The sequence below is a fragment of the Hippoglossus hippoglossus genome, chromosome 13 (assembly GCF_009819705.1).
Source record: "Hippoglossus hippoglossus isolate fHipHip1 chromosome 13, fHipHip1.pri, whole genome shotgun sequence".
Taxonomy (NCBI): domain Eukaryota; kingdom Metazoa; phylum Chordata; class Actinopteri; order Pleuronectiformes; family Pleuronectidae; genus Hippoglossus; species Hippoglossus hippoglossus.
The window spans coordinates 17,505,407-17,523,780 of NC_047163.1; the positions used below are offsets into that span (position 1 = coordinate 17,505,407).

The window sequence follows — 18,374 nt, forward strand, 5'->3', positions numbered from 1 at the left end:
CTCTTTATGTTTGACATTCTCTGACCCAACTGATATTCTCTGTACAACTGTTCTCATCTTCTGGTCTCACCACTTCTAAACGATTTTAATCAGACATAACGTACAATAACTCACGATTAGTTAAGGCCAGAAAGCTGAGCTTTCCTGCTGCAGTTTCTCTACACGTCTATCATTCAATCCATTTTTCTGTCTGTCTTTCTGTCGGTTATATTGATTACAGCTGCCCAGACAGACTCTCTCTCTGTACGAGGCTGTGCAGTCTTTCCACCACTGATCTGTACTCACACTACCGGCTGCTTATTTTGTTAACTCAAACTAATGAACTGCACTGTTGCTCATTCTTTTAATCATTAATGACTAACTGGCAAGTATTTTAACATTTATTTTCTTTGATCCAGTATGTTAATGGTCCAACAGCAGCAGCAGCAGTAATGGTAGCTGGTGCCTTTCTCTAGCATTTGTTGGGTTCTGCTAATGGAAAAGACAAACTGATGTTTAAATGGGCTCAGGAACTTTATTGATCAAAGCTGGGGAGTCTATCTTGACAGTGTGTCAGTCTGTCTCTGTGGGAGTGAGGCATCAGCTTTCAATCTGCTCTGTCAGCAGCAGTGAGGAAGAGAAGGAGTGGGTAATGATGGAGCAAATTGATGAAAACGGTAAAAGACAGCAAGAAAAAAAAGGGGGAAAGATCAGAGATAAAAGGCGCAATTGAAGAGGTGGGACAAACTGACTTGGACAAATCTCAGGGGTGTCCGAGTCTCATCATGTTGTCTCGTTAGGAAAGAACAAAGCACATGTCCAGTGTTCACAGCTCATTAGAAGAAATGACACAGATGTAGAAATTTGAGGGTTTATTTGTTAATCCCATTTAGTGTGCCCTAAAGGGAAGCTAGTCTTCCTGGGGTCCACAGTTGAGAACATACATACAGTACATACATTTAAAGGTATGTTAAAAAAATACATACTATACTGTTTTCAGACATGCGCTGAACTCCATTATCTTTAAATTTTATGGAGGGGTTGTATGCAAGAACGTTAATGTCCAAGTCAGTTGCCCCAGACATTTGGCAGAACTTTTCCAGCCAGGTCTCCGGTGAAATGTCCAAAAAATGTCTGAGTGAGACCACATGAGAATACAGCAGGAAAAAGACAGAATAATTCATAGCAAGTGAGTTGGCATGTTGATGACATTTCTAACAGGTGACAAAAGCAAAACAAGCAAAACATCAGGATGAAAAAGAGGTGTTTGGACGTCATGTCCTGCCTGCTGCATGCTCGACCAAGACGTTACCCCTCAACTGAATGTTCCCGACATTTTCCTGTGGTTTTGAACACGTATGACACTGACAATCTCCTGCTGTGTTCTTCCTATGTGAAAGGCAAACTCCAGAAAACCCAATTTTCCTAAAGTTTATGTTGTAAAAATGGCTTCAGTCTACATGTTTGCACATTTTAAAATAGATCTCTGCTACATGTGATCCAACACAGCTTACAAATACATTGAAATTACATTTATTCCAGTGAAGGCTTGATTCAAAGAGCTTCAACTCCAAAAAATAATACTATTTACATTTACAGAGATTTGTCATGACTAGACACAGTTGAGTCTTGTAATACTTTCTCTTGTATACAGGTTCACTTGAGGTCCCTCTCCCTGTATCACTTCAAAGCGCTTGCTGCTGTACAGATGATTACTAAAGGCGAATGATACAGTTATCGCCTTGTGTTTGTTTTGTTTCAGTATCGGTGCTAAAATACATTTGTCTTTTCATCTTTGCGAGTATAAGGGTAATAGGCTTCCAGGTGCTAAATAATTATAGAGCAGGTAGTCGCTTTTAAAACTTGGAGATGCTGAAACCAGTGTGGTAATCAGTCTGGTCAATGCATGCTGTTACTTTTTACAACCTCTTTTTTTCATGGTTTCATTCATCATTCCTAACAGTTAAGATTGCATTTTACAGGGTGAATGTAGCGACATGGACACACAGTGGCTCTATGAGACAAAGGTTTACTTATTGTACATACAAAGACAAAGACGTTTTAAGATGCCACTATTTTAAATAAAAGGAGACCCAAGTTGATTTTTCTTCAGACTGATGAGAACAAACTGTGCAAGTTAATGATATATTTGATTTTCTTAACATTTCTCACCTCTTCTCTCTCCAAAGACGATAAAGTTGAAAGCGGAGGCTCGGTTGGACCTTCTACGGCAGGTGGGGGTTGCTGTGGATACCTGGTTGAAAAGTGCCATGAACCAGGTGTGTTTTGTGTTGTAGAAAACGTGTACATGCACTCTATGTATCTGTGTGTGTGGGTGTGTGGGTGTGTGTGCATGTCTGTTTGCAGTATGTGTATAAAACCCCCTCACTCTCTTTGCATGCTGTAGGTGATGGAGGAGTTGGAGAATGAACGTTGGGCCAGCTACACTTCCCACGATCCCTCACTGTCGGTGAGACACGTCCCCTCACTGTGTCTGCGTTGCTGCTTTCTCGCCAAGCCAACGGAACTTAACAAACAGTTTTTATTCGTATGACAACATTAACAATAAAACGGACATAGACATAGCAAAAATCCAAATGTTACGACACTTTTCAAAGATGCAACTGTTCTTGACTTGGCTGGAACGTACTGTTTCACCACACAACATAAGTCATAGCTGTTTGTATTGCCTGCATGGTGGCCTCCTTAACTCACCTCAAACCATCAGAGCACTAAATTGTGTCACTGTATGCTAGTCACATAACTTCTATATTGGCTCATCTGTTTTCCCAACAGTAACGTTACGAAAAGTGCAATCGTCCAAAAGTGTAATTTTAAGCTTTGAGGCAATGACTCACTCTCGTAAACTTTTTTTCTTCTTTATGATTTCGTTTTAAGTGAAAACCACCCAGCTAGAATAGTTCTCCTGACAAATCACTTCCCAAATGATATAAATTGTAAGATAATTGACCTCAGCCCTGTTGCCTAATCATCTATCACGCCATTAAGAGCCTCTTAAAACGCTCCACTACCTCGATGGAATACTGATGTAGACCTGGCACAACTCGCAGTTTTTGGAGTCCATGAACCTTAGTTTTACCGGCAAGATATAGACTAGTGCAGATCTGAAGCCTGAAGTGAGTTGGAATGTGTTTGAATGTGGTCTATGTGTGTCAGGAAGGAGGAGGTGGGGCGGAGGGAGTTCCACATTACTGGAAGTAGTAAATTTAGATTTTCCAACACTGTGCAGCATCCCACCATAAACAAATAGTTAATAGATATTTGGTAAAACACTAATTTGTGGGTTTTTGAGGTGGTGGTTGGTGGATTTGTGCACCCCAGTTTTTTAAGTTTTAGATATGTACAATGCTTTCAGAAAGTATTCAGACAGCTTAACTTTTTCACATTTTGTGCTGTTGTAGCCTTATGCTAAAATAAACCCGTTATGACAAAGTAAAAACAAAAGAAAAAACTGAGCTATCATGTTAATTGGAGTCCACCTTTGGTAAATTCAATCATTGGACATGAGTTGGAAAGGCATACACCTGTCTATATAAGCTCTTACAGCTGATTATGTATATTCAACCAAAAACCAAACCACGAGGTCAAAGGGACTGTCCACAGAGCTCCAACAGGATTGTGTCAAGGCTACAAAAATCGACTGTATCGAAGGTCCCCAAGAGCAACAGTGTTCTCCATAATTCTTTGGAGAAGTTTGGAACAAGCAGGACTCTTGAATCTTGTTTCTCACAGTCTTCAGTCTATTTGAAAACGGGCTTTTACATGTTCTTCACTAATGAAAGGCTTCCGTCTGGTCCAGACTGGTGGAGTACTGCAGTGATGGTTGTCACACTGAAAGTTTTTCCACACAGGATCTCTGGAGCTCAGCCAGAGCAGTCGTCAGCTTCTCAGTCACTTCTGTTACCAAGACCCTTCTCCCTGACTGCTCAGTGTGGCAGGCAGCTCAAGGAAGAGTCCTGGTTGTTCCCAACTTCATTCATGAATTATGGAGTATATTGTGCTCTTGGAAAACTTCAATTCAGCAGATTTTTTTGTAGTCTCGACATAACACTGTCTGTGAGCTCTGCAGGCTGCCCCTTCGACCTCATGGTTTGGTTTTTGCTCTGGTATGAATTGTTGGCTGTGAGACCTTACAGTATACGGACAGGTGTGAGCCTGAATTTGAATTCACCACAGTTTGACTCCAATCATTTTTCTTTTTTAATATGTTTGCAATCATGGTACACTGGGTGGGGAATGATAAGGGCAAAAATATATATTTTTTAAATATTTTAATTTAAGCACGAGTCTGCGACCTAATACAATACGAAAGTAAAGGCATCTGAATACTTTCTGAATTCACTGTTTGTGCATCTTGTGCATGTCTGTATGTGTCTGCCCATCACTGTGTGTGTGTGTGTCTGTGCATTTGTGTGTGTGTCTGTCTGTCAACAGCACTAAACATAGTCTGCCTGCTCCATTGGAAGCACTTGACATTCTGCTCACATGATATTGCAGCTTGCAGCTGACGCCAGAGAGAAAGAGGTAGAAAGTGTGGAGAGTGAGGCAGAGAGCAATCTAGGGAGAGAAAGAGCGAGAAGGAGGGATGATAGACGGAGTTGTGCAGTGAGAGAGGGAACGGTAGAGAGACAATTACTGAAGAGTGAGGGACCAAAGAGGAGAGGAGAGAGTTAGCTGAGAAAAAGGAGAGGCGGTGTGATGTGGAAAGTGATAATTCTCATGTAATATTTGGATACAGAGGTGAGAGAGATGGAGGGGTTGTGAAAAACTGCAGTGAACAAAGAAGAAGAGCATACTGTAAAGCCACAGAATGCTGCAAACAAATATTAAATCTGGTATCTTAGCGCAGGAAAAAATAGATCAATCTACAAATTCCTGAAATGTCTGTCTGTCTGTCTGTAATTGGAACGCACATCCTGAGAACTGTTCATCTTATCATCCTTGGCATGTGTATTCTTAATGGCCGAGGGAAGTGCAGTGTCAAATTTGGTGCGATTTGGACATGTGTGATACGTTCAATATCAATGCAAATGTAATAACCAGCGCTCTGTAGCAGTCATTGGGGGCGGGGCAGTGTGCCTTCAGTCTTCTTCTACGTCCTTGGATAAACTAGTGGTCGGCAACTGGGTCAAACCACAGGTCAAAATCAACACAAGATTATTTTGATAATTGGATTTCTTTATTTCACCATATCAGACTGACACAGACTTTCACAGGAGTCGCAGGTGCTGATCTACTTCATGCCAGCAACATTCATAGAATCACTTCCTCTCTAGCAATTTGTCTTCAAAGTAAAGATTGTGTCAATTGCTTAACAGACCTTTGAAATACCCAACATGGTCTGTAAATGGTCTGTATTTATGTATAACTTGATGAACACTTGTTAGAAAACAGTTATTGCCATTCACCCAATCACACACACATTCATACAGTGCCTCAATATTCCACACTTTCCCTTTTACACATTACTCACACAGCCGTCAGGGGCAATTTTGGGTTCATTATCTTGCCCAAGGGCACTTAGGCATGCAGGATTGGGGAGACCACAACACCAGTAACTAATCCAAACTTATATTTAAAAAAAGCCACACGTGAACAGTAATAAGGTAAATTCAATTCCATTTTATGAAAAACATTGACTGTAAAATTGTCATTGCAGATAAACCAGATAGGATTAACCAACTAGGTTTCCTAACTTCACTCTGCACCATAAACTGTACATAAAAAGCTCTGCACATAATGTCCAGCACACAAACAGTATATTTGTGTGTGTGACAGTATATTTACAGAACTGTTTGAAGAGGACTCACTAATGACATGGAATAATTGTAAAGTAGATCTGGAGCAGTAACACAGACCAAGAGAATTGTCCATGTCAAACAGACATGTTTAGAACTGGCACAGCACTACTTCTCTTTAGATTCAAACACATGAGATACATTTATATTCCCAAATATCTTATTACCTGCAAGTAGTCAGTAATGTCATCATGGGTTTTATTTACTTCCTTTTGGCTGCGTTTTTACAAATTTTCTTTTGCTTTCCCTGTCCTCTTTATAAGATGAATCCGTTTGGAAGCTGAAAAAACCTCCATCAGGTGTGGGTGTTGTTAAAAGAACAGAACAGAGGGCGCATTGAGTATGCAGTCGTTTGACAGCAGTTCAACAGCCTCTGATTTCATTTGGAGTGCACTTGAGCCTTAAGAGGCCGGCTGTGGGGAAGGGTGTGACAAAGCAAATGATGAGACAGAGCGATGTAGACATGCAGGAAAAGCAGTCTGCTGATTAAGGAGAGGTCAAGAAGTGACCAAACGACCAGAGAGAGAGAGAGAGAGAGAGATGGAAGGATGGATGGATTATGAATAATAATCTGAGGAGGAGGCCAAAGGAAAACAATGAGAGCTGGGAGCAGGCTCATCCCTCGGCCCTTACTTCATTCCACTCAGCTTTATTAATACGATCGTGAAATACTGTACGCCATGAACCCTAAAGTCCCTCAGCTAGCCACTTCCTTCATTACAATATCACTTTCACTGTTATTACCTCCAGGACCAATAAAATCTGTGATTGGTCTGTATCTCAGCTGTATTGGTACACAGACGCTGACGTTTCTTTTAATGCAAATTCTATTGGGATATTACTGAAATACATGCTGGTCTCCCTATCTGACTGTACAAAATCTGAGTGTGTAACATGAAGACTATTGCAAATGTAAGTCATTACTTTCGATAGATTGACCACTATCTGAACTGGGTGGACATTCATCGTCCCAAGAGGATGAATTCAACTGACTTTTGTTATTCCTCTGACTTTTCCAGTAGCACTACTATGTGATTGAGTCGTTATTTTTTTTTAAATGTTACCAAACTACTGAACGGATTACTGTGAAACTTGACAGTACCGCATATGCCCCTCTCAGGATGAACTGTAATAACTTTGATGATCACTAATCTTTCTTCGATTGTGTTAGACACACTTAAAATTAATCTGAGATTTCAAGATTAATGTTGTAATGTAAAGTCAAAGTCATAGCATTATGAGAATAATCGTTATTTTGAGCTACGTGTCATGTTAGAGGGGGAATATCAGTAGAACGGTCTGTCACCTACCTATTATTTTCACAAATAACCTAATCTATTTGCTCATAAGCACCACATTATCGTTAGTGTCAGGATATTGAGAAGGCTGTGCAAGAAACTGTGTGCATTCATAGTCTCTCAAGATACAATGATTGTTTTAAGATTTTGGATCCAGAAAGAGTGAAACTGTGGCAAGAACAGGTTTCTCCTTGCTGCTTATTTCCTTTTATTCTTTTTCTCAAAGTCTTATCTTTTTCAAATTAAATTATGACTATTTCTTATTCTTGTAAAGTTAGGACTTTCTTCTCATTTGGTCCTAATACTCCTCAGTACTAGTGCCACCATCAGGGCAACACTGAAATTAGCTAACTACTCATACATAAAATCCCTGCAAAACTAATTATAGTACCTTCAGCCCTAAGCTATACTTGGTGTTTTGTTCTAAATCATTATGCCTAGCTAAGATGGTGAACATGGTAAATGTTATATCTGCCAAACATTAGCATGTTAGATTTACAATTGTAAGCACGTTAGCATGCCCTTTGACCAATTTTGGGGGGATGTTTTATTGAAGAGAAGCCACAAACAGAAAAGCGTGTGTGTGTTTCAGAAGTAAGACTCTTTGGTTACCACGGACAACGTGTTAATATTTGATAGGGGACACCTTAGGACTGTACCAAAAGCATTTTTGTATTTCTCTGGAGGATAGATTCCTCTGTTCAAGACATGAACTCATATACAAAACACACACATCTGTTTTGTGTCGAACTGTGTCAGTTTACTGTGTCAACAGAAATCTGATGACTCAACACGATGACCTAGGAATGAATAAACACACACACACACACACACACACACACACTCTCTCTCTTTTGTTGTGGTCAGGGCAGCTTGCTGTGTGTGATGGATCTTTCTACCAGATAGATCACATGACCTTCATATAAGCCAGTGAAATTGTGGTGCAACAAAAGAGGGAGGGGTCGGATCATATGAAACGTGAGTCCCTCCACACCTGTTTCTAAAAGCTGTAGTACCCACACTGAAGGGGAAAGAGAAACTCCGACAGGAAGAACAGGTAAAAAGAAGACTGCTATTAGTCTTGTTTTAAATAGCTTGGTTTGAGAAACTAGCACGGAGGAACGGAAGCGTAGCAAAAGACAGAACTTTTTCTATTTAATTTAACTATTGCCAAACTAACTAAAACTAACTAAACTAACTACTTGGCCAAACTATTTTTTTATTATCTGGCATAATTTTTTTAATTTCCAATTGAAGTCTTCAGGGGGAAAAAAATTGCGCATTTGGACAGCTTTTTGTTTAGTACATTTTTTTTTCTCTGGAGTATTGGGGGTTAATGGAGCTTTTCATTTTTGTCCTTGAAGTTATCAGAGGTTTTCACTTTATCTGGCTGTGTTTGTGTTCATGTGTTAAAGGGCACAGTGGACCTGGAGCGTGAGGAGGGAGAGGAGTGCGAGGAGAATATGGAGGTTTTTGACGACAGCAGCTCCAGTCCTTCAGGGACCCTTCGAAACTACCCGCTCACCTGCAAAGTCCTGTACTCATACAAGGTATGAACCCACACACACATATACACACATACATAGTTAGCCTCTGCTGTTACATGGCCACACCTACACTTGTTAAATGTTTGCAACTAGGAGTGGAAAACAACACACATTCATGTGCACTATTAGATACACAAGGTTGAACACAAGTGTTTCCATACTGTGCTTGTATATGCAGCGTGTTTGTTTTCATACCATTCAGCACAATTTGAGGTACAGTATCTGGCCCAAGGGCACTTCAGAATGCAGATTGCAGGAGCTTGGGATCAAACTACCTACCTTCTGGTTAGTGGACGACTCCCTCTACCTTCCTAGGGTTAGGGTTAGGGTTAGTTAGGTTAGGGTTAGTGGCTGGCTATAGTATAGGTCATGAATCCCACCTCCTCCATGTGTATTTGCGGGATCTTGCTGCTACATCCCTTGGCAGCTGTTGTGAAGATTCTGGCTCCAAATACACAAGATGGTGGCTTTTGTATATATCTGGAATTTTTTGGTTTTCACTATACCATACAGTATTTGTGCAATAAGACACATGAATTATAATGAATGTTACAGCTACATAAATCATCATTCATAGATTTGACCTGATTTTTCCCCACCTTCTTCCTTATTCTCTCGATTCTTGTTAATTTTGTTTCTTTTCTCACTCCCTCTCTTTTTTAACACTGGTGGTGTGTGTCTCTCTCTCATGCAGGCCTCTCAGCCAGACGAGTTAACCATTGATGAACAGGAGATGCTGGAGGTCATCGAGGATGGAGACATGGAGGACTGGGTCAAGGTGAACAAACACAACAGGCATTATCTCATCAGCTGTGTTGTATTCTACGTATCTGCTATTCTTTTAGATTTGTATGTTGGCTGTGTGTGTGTGTGTGTTTCTCCCACCTATTTGCCCATCATGTGTGTAATTTAGTAGGTGCATGTTTACATTTGCGAATGCTCCTCATTGTGTTTGTTTTCCAGGCTCGCAATAAGACAGGCCATGTTGGCTACGTCCCAGAGAAGTACCTGCAGTTTCCCACCTCCAACAGTCTCCTTAGCATGCTCCAGTCTCTGGCTACGCTCGACGCTCGATCGCACACCTCATCCAACTCAACCGAGCCAGAGCTGCACTCCGGCTGCGTCAACGGTGACATAAACAGTGAGTACAAACAAACTTGGTAGAGATCAATTATTCTTTGAAATGATTTAACTGCATGCCAGAAGTTCTGGTAAAACAAGCTCACTAATTTAAATGAGTTTGTTATTTCACCCATAATGAAGTTATTATGCGCCACTAACTGAGGGATTTTTCTCTTGACCTCTTCATTAAATTCCAACTACAGAAAACACAGAATTTACTAAGCAGGGTGTTATTGGAAAGAGTGAGTGCAGGGGTCATCCACTGACCCTTGCTGGGTAAAACTAAAGGGAAATTATATCATAAAACCAAGAACAAAAGAGGAATATGGAAGTTTTGTCCATTCCAATTTTCTTTCTTTGAATTATATATAGCAATTAGTGGTGGTTGGTGATCGACCAGCAGACGGTATAGAAAGAACCAGGCCCTGTGCTGAATTTAAAAGCAAATTAAGCTGCTGAAAACAAGCTCAGAGCTGCAGAGCAAAAACTTTCTTCTTTTATATTCACATTTCCTGATTGGTATGGTGTTTTTTCTCTGCTACCAAAAACAAAGATTGTCATCTCTGCTGCAATTAAAAATCTTGAACTGTCATTTTCATTCTTTATTCTTCCCTCGTACTTTACTGTTTTTCTTTATTCTTCCACTCCTTTTCACCCACTCTCTTTCTTTTTTCTGTTTACTCTACCTGAATATTTGGATGAGGTTTGTCCTGACAACTAATTACTGTTCCGTCTTTCTGTCTCTGTATCTCCCTAACTTCAGCAGTGTGTACTATTCTCTTTATGACAATAACAGCCAGGCAGACAAGGAACTGCATTTCCCCCAAAATAATTACTTTTTCTGTGTCTTTCTTGCTACTCTCCCTCTTTTTCTCATCTCTTTCTCTGCAGCAGTGTATGTTCGTGCACTTTATGATTACGAGGGCCAGGCAGACGAGGAGCTCTCTTTCTGCGAGGGGGCTGTGATCCGCCTGCTGAGCCGGGACACGCAGACAGATGATGGCTTCTGGGAGGGGGAGCTCAACGGACGGGTGGGCGTCTTCCCCTCAGTCCTGGTGGAAGATTTCACTGAGAATGGGGAGAGCAGCGGAGGAGGAGGGGCAGGTGACATACAGGTACAGAAGCACAAGGATAAGTGTCACAGGCTACATCCATGCACATGGAGTCGACACTACTCCAGAGTGGCTACCAGTGTAGAACCCAACATGGATAATCAATTAGAAGTGTTGCTGATCCTGTTGTCTTTGTGAACAGCTGTTGTGTAGTTAAATTCTGCATTTTACAATGTTACATCTGTTTATATATGGAGGAGGAGAGCTACTATTCAAGCAATCTGTGACAATCTCCGTGACACGCATGCCTTCCTGTTTACAGCAACATGCATGTCCCGTGTACGTGGTATTAGTTTTCATGCAAGTTAGTATGGATGGAGATTAAAACTGATTCGGAGCCAAAGCGCTTGTGTGGACAGAGATTGTTTTAGTTTAAAAACATGGTGGATGTAGCCACAGATAATACAGACAACAACATGTAACTAAGTGGAAAACCTCAGGAAAGCAAATTTTAAATTGGAGACATAATCCCACTGAAGTAACACACCGATATTCAGCACCTCATTCTGGAAATCTGAGCTGGAAATCTGCTCTTATCAGTCTTTCCTCAGGGCAGAAATACCAAGGGTAGAGTGTAGTCTCCTGTGCCACATTCTCCCTTCCCTTCCCATTCCCTTCCTGCCTGTTGTTCAGTAGATCTGTCAGCAGGACAGAGTTCACAAACACTGGATCAGTGCTGCCATGTTCCTGCAGCGCTCTGATAAAAACCCTGCAGTGCAATCAAAGACTGAGGTCTTATCTGTGCCACTGAGTGCTGCCCTGGTGCTGCCCTATTAGAGGCTCTGTAACAGGAAGGATACAGCCTCTCCCTTCCTTTAAGCCTGGAGTCATAACAATCTTAATTTCTTCTAAGTCTTATGCAGTTGAGATGATTAAAAAAATCGGAATCCTCCTGGTTGTAAGCTAGAAAACATTCGAGGTGTGTACAGTAGCATGTCACACTACAGATGAGTATAACCAGCAATATTTCTGTACGTTATTCCTCAAAGTAATTAGGGTTTATATTAACAATGCTTAACAACGATTGAAGGATCTGCTCTATATTATATGAAAGGCATCATTTAGAGTGTGGAACACTAGAAACTGACTGATTTATCGGTCGGCTGATAAAAACTGGCTAATATGAGCCTTTCACACACACTGTATCATATGCGCTGTATCAAAGTTTACTTTTACAAAATAAACAATGCAAAAATATTTAATGTAAAACTAATCATGCTAGTTTCATTCATTCAATTTCCTTCATTTAAGTTCTATATTTATTTATTGTTTTTGTGTTTGTATTTTATTTTTAGATAATAGTATTTTTTTTGTAATAAAGTTTATGGTTTCTTAAGAATCATTGCAATGTTTAAAAAACTAAATATGGTAGCAGAAAGTCTTGACCTCCTTAATATTGGTATCTGCGTTGGCCCCCAAAATATCTGTTTCGGTCAAGGTTGAGAAATGAACACAGTTCCTCTTAGTTCTATGTCTTAGCATCTTTCATGTCATAGTTTTAGTTTCTTTGCTGCAACTTTGTGTTGACTCACGCTCACCGCTGTCATCAGTGGCGTTTCCATAAGCAGCAGGAGGCCATTTTCAAAGAAAGCTAAAAAAAAATGACTATGCCCACCCAACAGCTGACTGACAAAGCTAGAGACTAACTGGAGAACATAGTGGAGCATTTTGAAGCTAAAGAGACAAATATTTTCAGAAGTGATGTGATGTGTCGAGCAACAAAAATATGTATTCCTCTATTTCTGTCTCTTCCCATAGATCTCTCCGACTCTGAAGTTGCCATCCTCTCTTCCGCCTCTTCCGCTGTACGACCAACCTCCCATCAGCCCTTTCACCAGCCCCGAGACCTCCACCCCACCTCCTCTCCCACGCTCACCCTCAGCCGCACTTAACGGGGACCACAAGCCTCCACTGCCAGCGCCGTCACACAAGGGACCGCTGTCCACCCACAGTAAGTCAACAACTATTGTCAGGAACGGAACCAGTTGAGAAAGGTCACTGGGACTTCTCATTAGAAATCTCTCTCTGTGTGTCCGTGTAGATCAGAGATCTGGCAAGAGTCCAGTGTCTCCAGGATTTCCTCAGACTCAGCCACCGAGATTCACCCCTGAAGGAGGCCCTGGGAAACTACGACCTGTTAGTACAAAAGTTATTTAAAGGAGCGTGTGTTGTGTGTGTGAGATGACACTTGTTTTCTGTAAAGAACGCTCTGGTCATTGTGTGTGATATATTTCGATATTTCAGGGAAATAATCTGAGTCATTTAATTGCAGCATATGAACTTAATGAGGTGGATTACAGAAGAGCTGTATGTGTAACGTTATAAACATTAGGTAGATGAATCAGTAGAATATTCATCAGAAAATCAATCGGCAACTAATTAGAGTATTGATTAATTACGATGTTTAAGACTTTTACTAAATTAAAACACTTTTTGTGCGTCACCTTGAGCTTTGGGAAATTGCACTGAGCATTTGTCTCTATTTTCTGACATGGGTTTGTTAATGGGTTTAAATGTTCACACACTCTTATGTGCAACAGATCCCGAGTGACAGGTTGACAGACTACAGAGTGAAAGACAAGTTCTCGCGTAAGAGAAAGAGCATTATATACCACAACTGCACATGAAACTCTGCATGGACGGTACAAAAGTTATGGACCATAGCACAAGCACACAGTAGCTCAATTACACGAACAAGCATGAGGAAAATAACACAGCAAATAGCGCTGCACACACAAAATTAGATCTCTGATGTTATTATGTGAAGTGTAAAAATGTTTTGATTCACTATGAAGTAGATTCGTGTTTATTTGCTAAAATGTCCAGTGTTTCCTTATAATTATTGAGACTGTGGCCCACCATATTCTAATATGCCCCGCCACAATAATGATAATTAATTGGAAACACTGGATATTTTAGCAAAAAAACACTAATCAACAAATCAAGGTAACATTGGCAGATTAATATATTGTAAAGTGATGAAAATGTTTTTATGTAGCTGTTTACTTCTTATGCTTATCATTCAAAATAGCAATTAAGAAAGTAGAGCATCTGTTGTTGTCATCCTTTTTTCTTCTTGAATTCAGTGTTTATTGAGTTTTGTGTCTCTGCTGCAGGTGCGGGCTGCTCCTCCTCCACCTAAACAACACGCCCGGAGACAGCAAGAGAAGAGCGACAAGACGGAGGAGGTGGAGATCACACTGGTGTGACAGACAGACTACTCAGCAAGCCGTTGTATACACAACAAATTCAAGAAACAAGATGACACACAGACTTATCCTTCAGGCCGAGGAACTGAACAGCTCTGAAGTGAAGTGAGCTCAAATAAAGAGATGTGAAGTAAACTGAACTGAACCACGTCGACGACCTCCGGCCACTCCGCATCTTCCTTTCCCTCCTCCTCCAGTGAAGGAGAGAAGAGATAAAGGCAGAGTATTCAATTAAATAATCGTATTAGATTTCTAATCAAGTGCAGCAGTAGCTGCCTCCGCATCGCTCCCTGCCCTCCCCCATCCCTCCATTCTTGCCTTAAAACTTCACCTCAAACTCACCTCAAACCAGAGCACAGCGAAAGGAGGAAGAGGAAGTTTTCTTTTATCTTGTTAAACTTATTCAAGATATCAGAGATTATTTCTCTGAGCAGGCAGATCGCTCTGCTGCGTTCACTGACCTGCTGACAAATAATCATGAAGCATGAGAAATGTTTTTGGAGCCCTGAAACTCACTAATTATAGTAAAGGCTTATCAGACAAATCCAAAATATAACTAGATACATGAATGATAGTATTTGTTAAATAGCAACTTTCAATATTAATAAATGTAAAGTTTTGTACTTTTATTTAACCTTCAACGAGCAAGTACATTTTTTTATTTAAATTTACTACCAATTAGTTAGTATCAATAAATTTAAATTTTCTATTTTAAATGTATTTATTTACTTTTGTTTTGGTCTTTGCACATATTTAATCATTTATAAATGAACTCCACACAACATATCCTTTTCCTCACCATATTTCTAATTGTCATACTGCAAATATGACAAAGAATTGGGAAAACTCTTGATATTTGGAGTACTTGAGACGTGGCAACCACTGGTATCAAAACACACTCAACACTTTTAGCTGAGCAGGCCTGTTCTTCCAACTATCTGAAGCTAATGGTTTCATAAAACTACACCAGTCACTGCATAAAAAGTTCATTTTGAGTAAAGAGACATCTGGTTACACACATCTACAAAATATTTGTCGTATTTCTTTTGTGATCTTGATAAAGAATTCTGTGATCTTCCAAGTAGCATTGTAGCGCAGCAAGTAGCCCGCAGGCTAAAATGCATTAGCTACAGCATTACGCAGTAAGATATATAGAAATATAAATATTTAAAGAAAGATTCAGCTAGGTAGCAAACTGAATATTGGTGCTGAGCTCGTTTAACTTCGGTGTGTAACCAAATGTCTCTTTACTGTGCTCTCCTGTGTAATAAGGGAAGTGAACTATGGTGGAAGTAATCCTTGAACTTGTGTGATCCTTGATGTGAGAGCTTTAATGTCTCTTTTCTCATGATATGAAAAAAATTGAACTCAAAACATATGTAGCTTATGAAGTTAGCTTCAGAATGGTGGCTAACATTAGTTAATAAGTGCACTCAGTTAAGTAAACTGCCCAAAACTACACTGCTGCACAAATACATATATGAGAAAATTCCCAAATTGGAAATATGTGGTTGAAAAAACACATGAATGATTAAATATGTGTGTGAAATAAAGAAGCAGTAAAAATATTTTTTTTAAAGTTAATCGAATATAAAACTACAATAAAGTGTTTGTTGGTTAAAAAAAGTAGTTTTAAAACTATTACATTTTTGGGCATATCTGATAACTTCCTACAACCTTTGTGTCTGAGTGTTAGGGCTCCGTAGACTTTAAGTTTGATGGAAGGGAGTAAGTCCTGTTTGGGAGTGTCGTGAGGGTTGAAGCATATGGACAGAGAAACTGGGTGTGTGGACACAGGGTCCCCCTCCCCAGCCCGTTGCTCCACATATATAGTCCTTATCATCATACGTATTCAATGTGTATTAGTACAGTACATTACTGTTGTCATAGGAATGTTATGCACAGCGTTTCATATAGACTAACTCTGCTGAGTGGACGACCATGTCTGATATGTAGTGGAAGTTTTATTCTTGTCTTATACTGAGAGGGCATTGTAAATACAGTATGAAGGAGGGATGAAAGGAGAGAGGGGAGGACAGGATGGAGAAGAAAAGGGAGTAAAAGGAGGCTGGATCCTCCCTTCTGCTCTTAACTCCACCTTTCCACCATTCTCCCTTCTTTTCTCTCCCTCTCTTCTCTAGTGTCTGTTCTGTCCATCGGCAGTCAGTGTGAATCAGTAGCTATCATATACACACATGAATACATGATATTACACACCTTGCTATATCTTCTCTCATTCTGTGACATGCTCTGTGGTTGTATCACTGATTGGTTAGGGACATCGACTGTATAAAGATGGACGACACGTCTCCACTTCCCCCCCACCGTCCAGAAATGAAGCCAAATATCCTGATGTCCTGCCATCTTTTGAAGCCAGAGTCTGTAGCGATTGGGGGATGGAGCCATGGTAGCGAGGTCCCGCCGATACACGGGCTCGACCAATCGTTTTTTATAGCATCAAACAACTATTTCAAATCAAACATACAATTTTTTAAAAACATATATCAATATAATAAGAACTACCTAAGATGACAGAAATCATCTTTGAGAAAAACGTATTTGACTTTTTAATTTGGCTCATGTCCCATCCACTAACACGGAGAAGGTGTGATTATCCTGCAGTCAGCCACCAGGTGGCGATTAAAACACTTTGGCTTCACTTTTGGGAACCGTCATGTGGTCCATCTTTATATAGTCTATGATTCAGGAGGAGGAGAGCGGTGCTTCGAAAGGCACTGAAATCGTTGGTATTCACTATGTGGTGACAGAAAAAAGTTTTATTTGAGATGATACATACAATAAAAATATTTTGGGGGTCAGAAGATTTTAATAATCACATAATGAACTGTATGACTTTTATCCCGACGGATCATATCTCACATTGATTTTATTCACCTGTAACATATATCCTTTTTTTTTATTTGACATGCATTACATTCGCAGGTATTATTTTTCTCTGTTGCTAAGCATCTCCTTCACATTGCTATGGGAGTCTGGCTTTTTAATGGAGCAGAGAAAACATCCATGAAAACAAATGAGCCTTTGAAGTTTCCAATTCTACATCACCCTTATCTTTTCCTGGTGTCTAACATTTCACCTAAACTTGGTAGAAACAGAGAAGAGAAAGAGATGTATAGAAAAAGTACATCATATTGAAGTAGCAAACGACATTCAAAGCTGAATTATGCTGTGTGTTTTTTTACTTAAAGTAAGTAAATCTTTCCCCTTAAATACCCATCAAGCCTTTTAAACTCCAGCGTAGCACTTTTATTTATGTGTACCTTCCCTGAAGAGTAGCAGTTCCTCCACGTAGCAGCAGGACACTTAGAAATGACTCTGACGAATCACTGTCGTTACAAATACAGATGATGAGAGTCGTTCTTTTCAATCCAACGCTCTAGTGGATCCTTTTTGTTTCAGTGTGACTGATACTTTGATTTTTAACTCTCCACTCTTCTAAAGGGATGGAGAGGTAATTGTGGACAATGTAAATTGGTGTTTTCCTTAATTTATAAACAACAGAGAAAAAAAATTAGGGATGATTTTGAATGAAAATATGGAGAAAATTTGTTTTTCTTTTTGGGTCCTGAGATTGGCCGAACTGTTTGGGTGTGTAATTGTTAGGAGAGAGGAGAAATTTGGATCAGATCTGTGTTCGACTGAAGACTTTGCCCAGTTCCTTCCTACATATTTATTTTGAGCAGGGTTTGCTTTCACACTGGAGACATTTGAAATAAACACAGACATGTCCGTTTGGATGCTACATTTTCTTTTTTCTTGAGTGGTTGATGAGCACACACCACTCTACCACGTTGCACACACATAAGAAATTATGGAGCTCCACATAACTGGAAATGATGTTTGGAAAGCAGAAAGTGTTTGCTTTCTGTTTAGTGATATTTATCAGTCCTGCTCCAACCTGCAGTTTCACAGTTCATATTTAATTATTGCACAACTGTAAAGTGTATTAATTCATTATAAACTGACTGCAAAAGTTCACACTATATAGTATTATTACGGACATTGGGACACAGCTTCAGAATTTAAATTGATTGGTTTGAAGAGTGGAGGTGAATAATGTATGAAAAAAACTAAAAACACCCTTTTGGTTTTTGCGTCCGCTTTTCCAAACAAGACATTTTTGTGCAGCATCCGTTCTGAACAAAGTTTAGCATTCTGGAAGTAGTTCAAGTCTAGATCCAGACCCCTGCTCCTCTGCTGTTGTGGGAACTAGAGCGGAACTAGACTCAGGGCGACCTGAGCAACAGCCTCTCCTCGATCTCTCTGA

The 18,374-nt window shown here is 40.0% G+C and overlaps 1 protein-coding gene across 4 annotated transcripts in view; it reads left to right on the top strand.

Annotated features, from left to right (window-relative positions):
* The window catches only part of LOC117772862 (F-BAR and double SH3 domains protein 2-like), a 79,300-nt gene extending 61,143 nt beyond the window's left edge, over nt 1–18,157 (top strand). For 2 of the 4 annotated variants that reach the window (XM_034604399.1, XM_034604402.1), the window contains 9 exons: nt 2,169–2,258; nt 2,387–2,449; nt 8,512–8,646; nt 9,338–9,421; nt 9,607–9,784; nt 10,657–10,880; nt 12,636–12,828; nt 12,919–13,013; nt 13,994–18,157. In XM_034604399.1, coding sequence (XP_034460290.1) covers nt 2,169–2,258; nt 2,387–2,449; nt 8,512–8,646; nt 9,338–9,421; nt 9,607–9,784; nt 10,657–10,880; nt 12,636–12,828; nt 12,919–13,013; nt 13,994–14,086 — 1,155 coding nt within the window. In that variant the 3' untranslated portion in view covers nt 14,087–18,157. The remainder of the gene's footprint in view (nt 1–2,168; nt 2,259–2,386; nt 2,450–8,511; nt 8,647–9,337; nt 9,422–9,606; nt 9,785–10,656; nt 10,881–12,635; nt 12,829–12,918; nt 13,014–13,993) is intronic. The other 2 variants (XM_034604400.1, XM_034604401.1) reach the window with 2 other exon arrangements.
* Nucleotides 18,158–18,374: the final 217 nt, after the last annotated feature.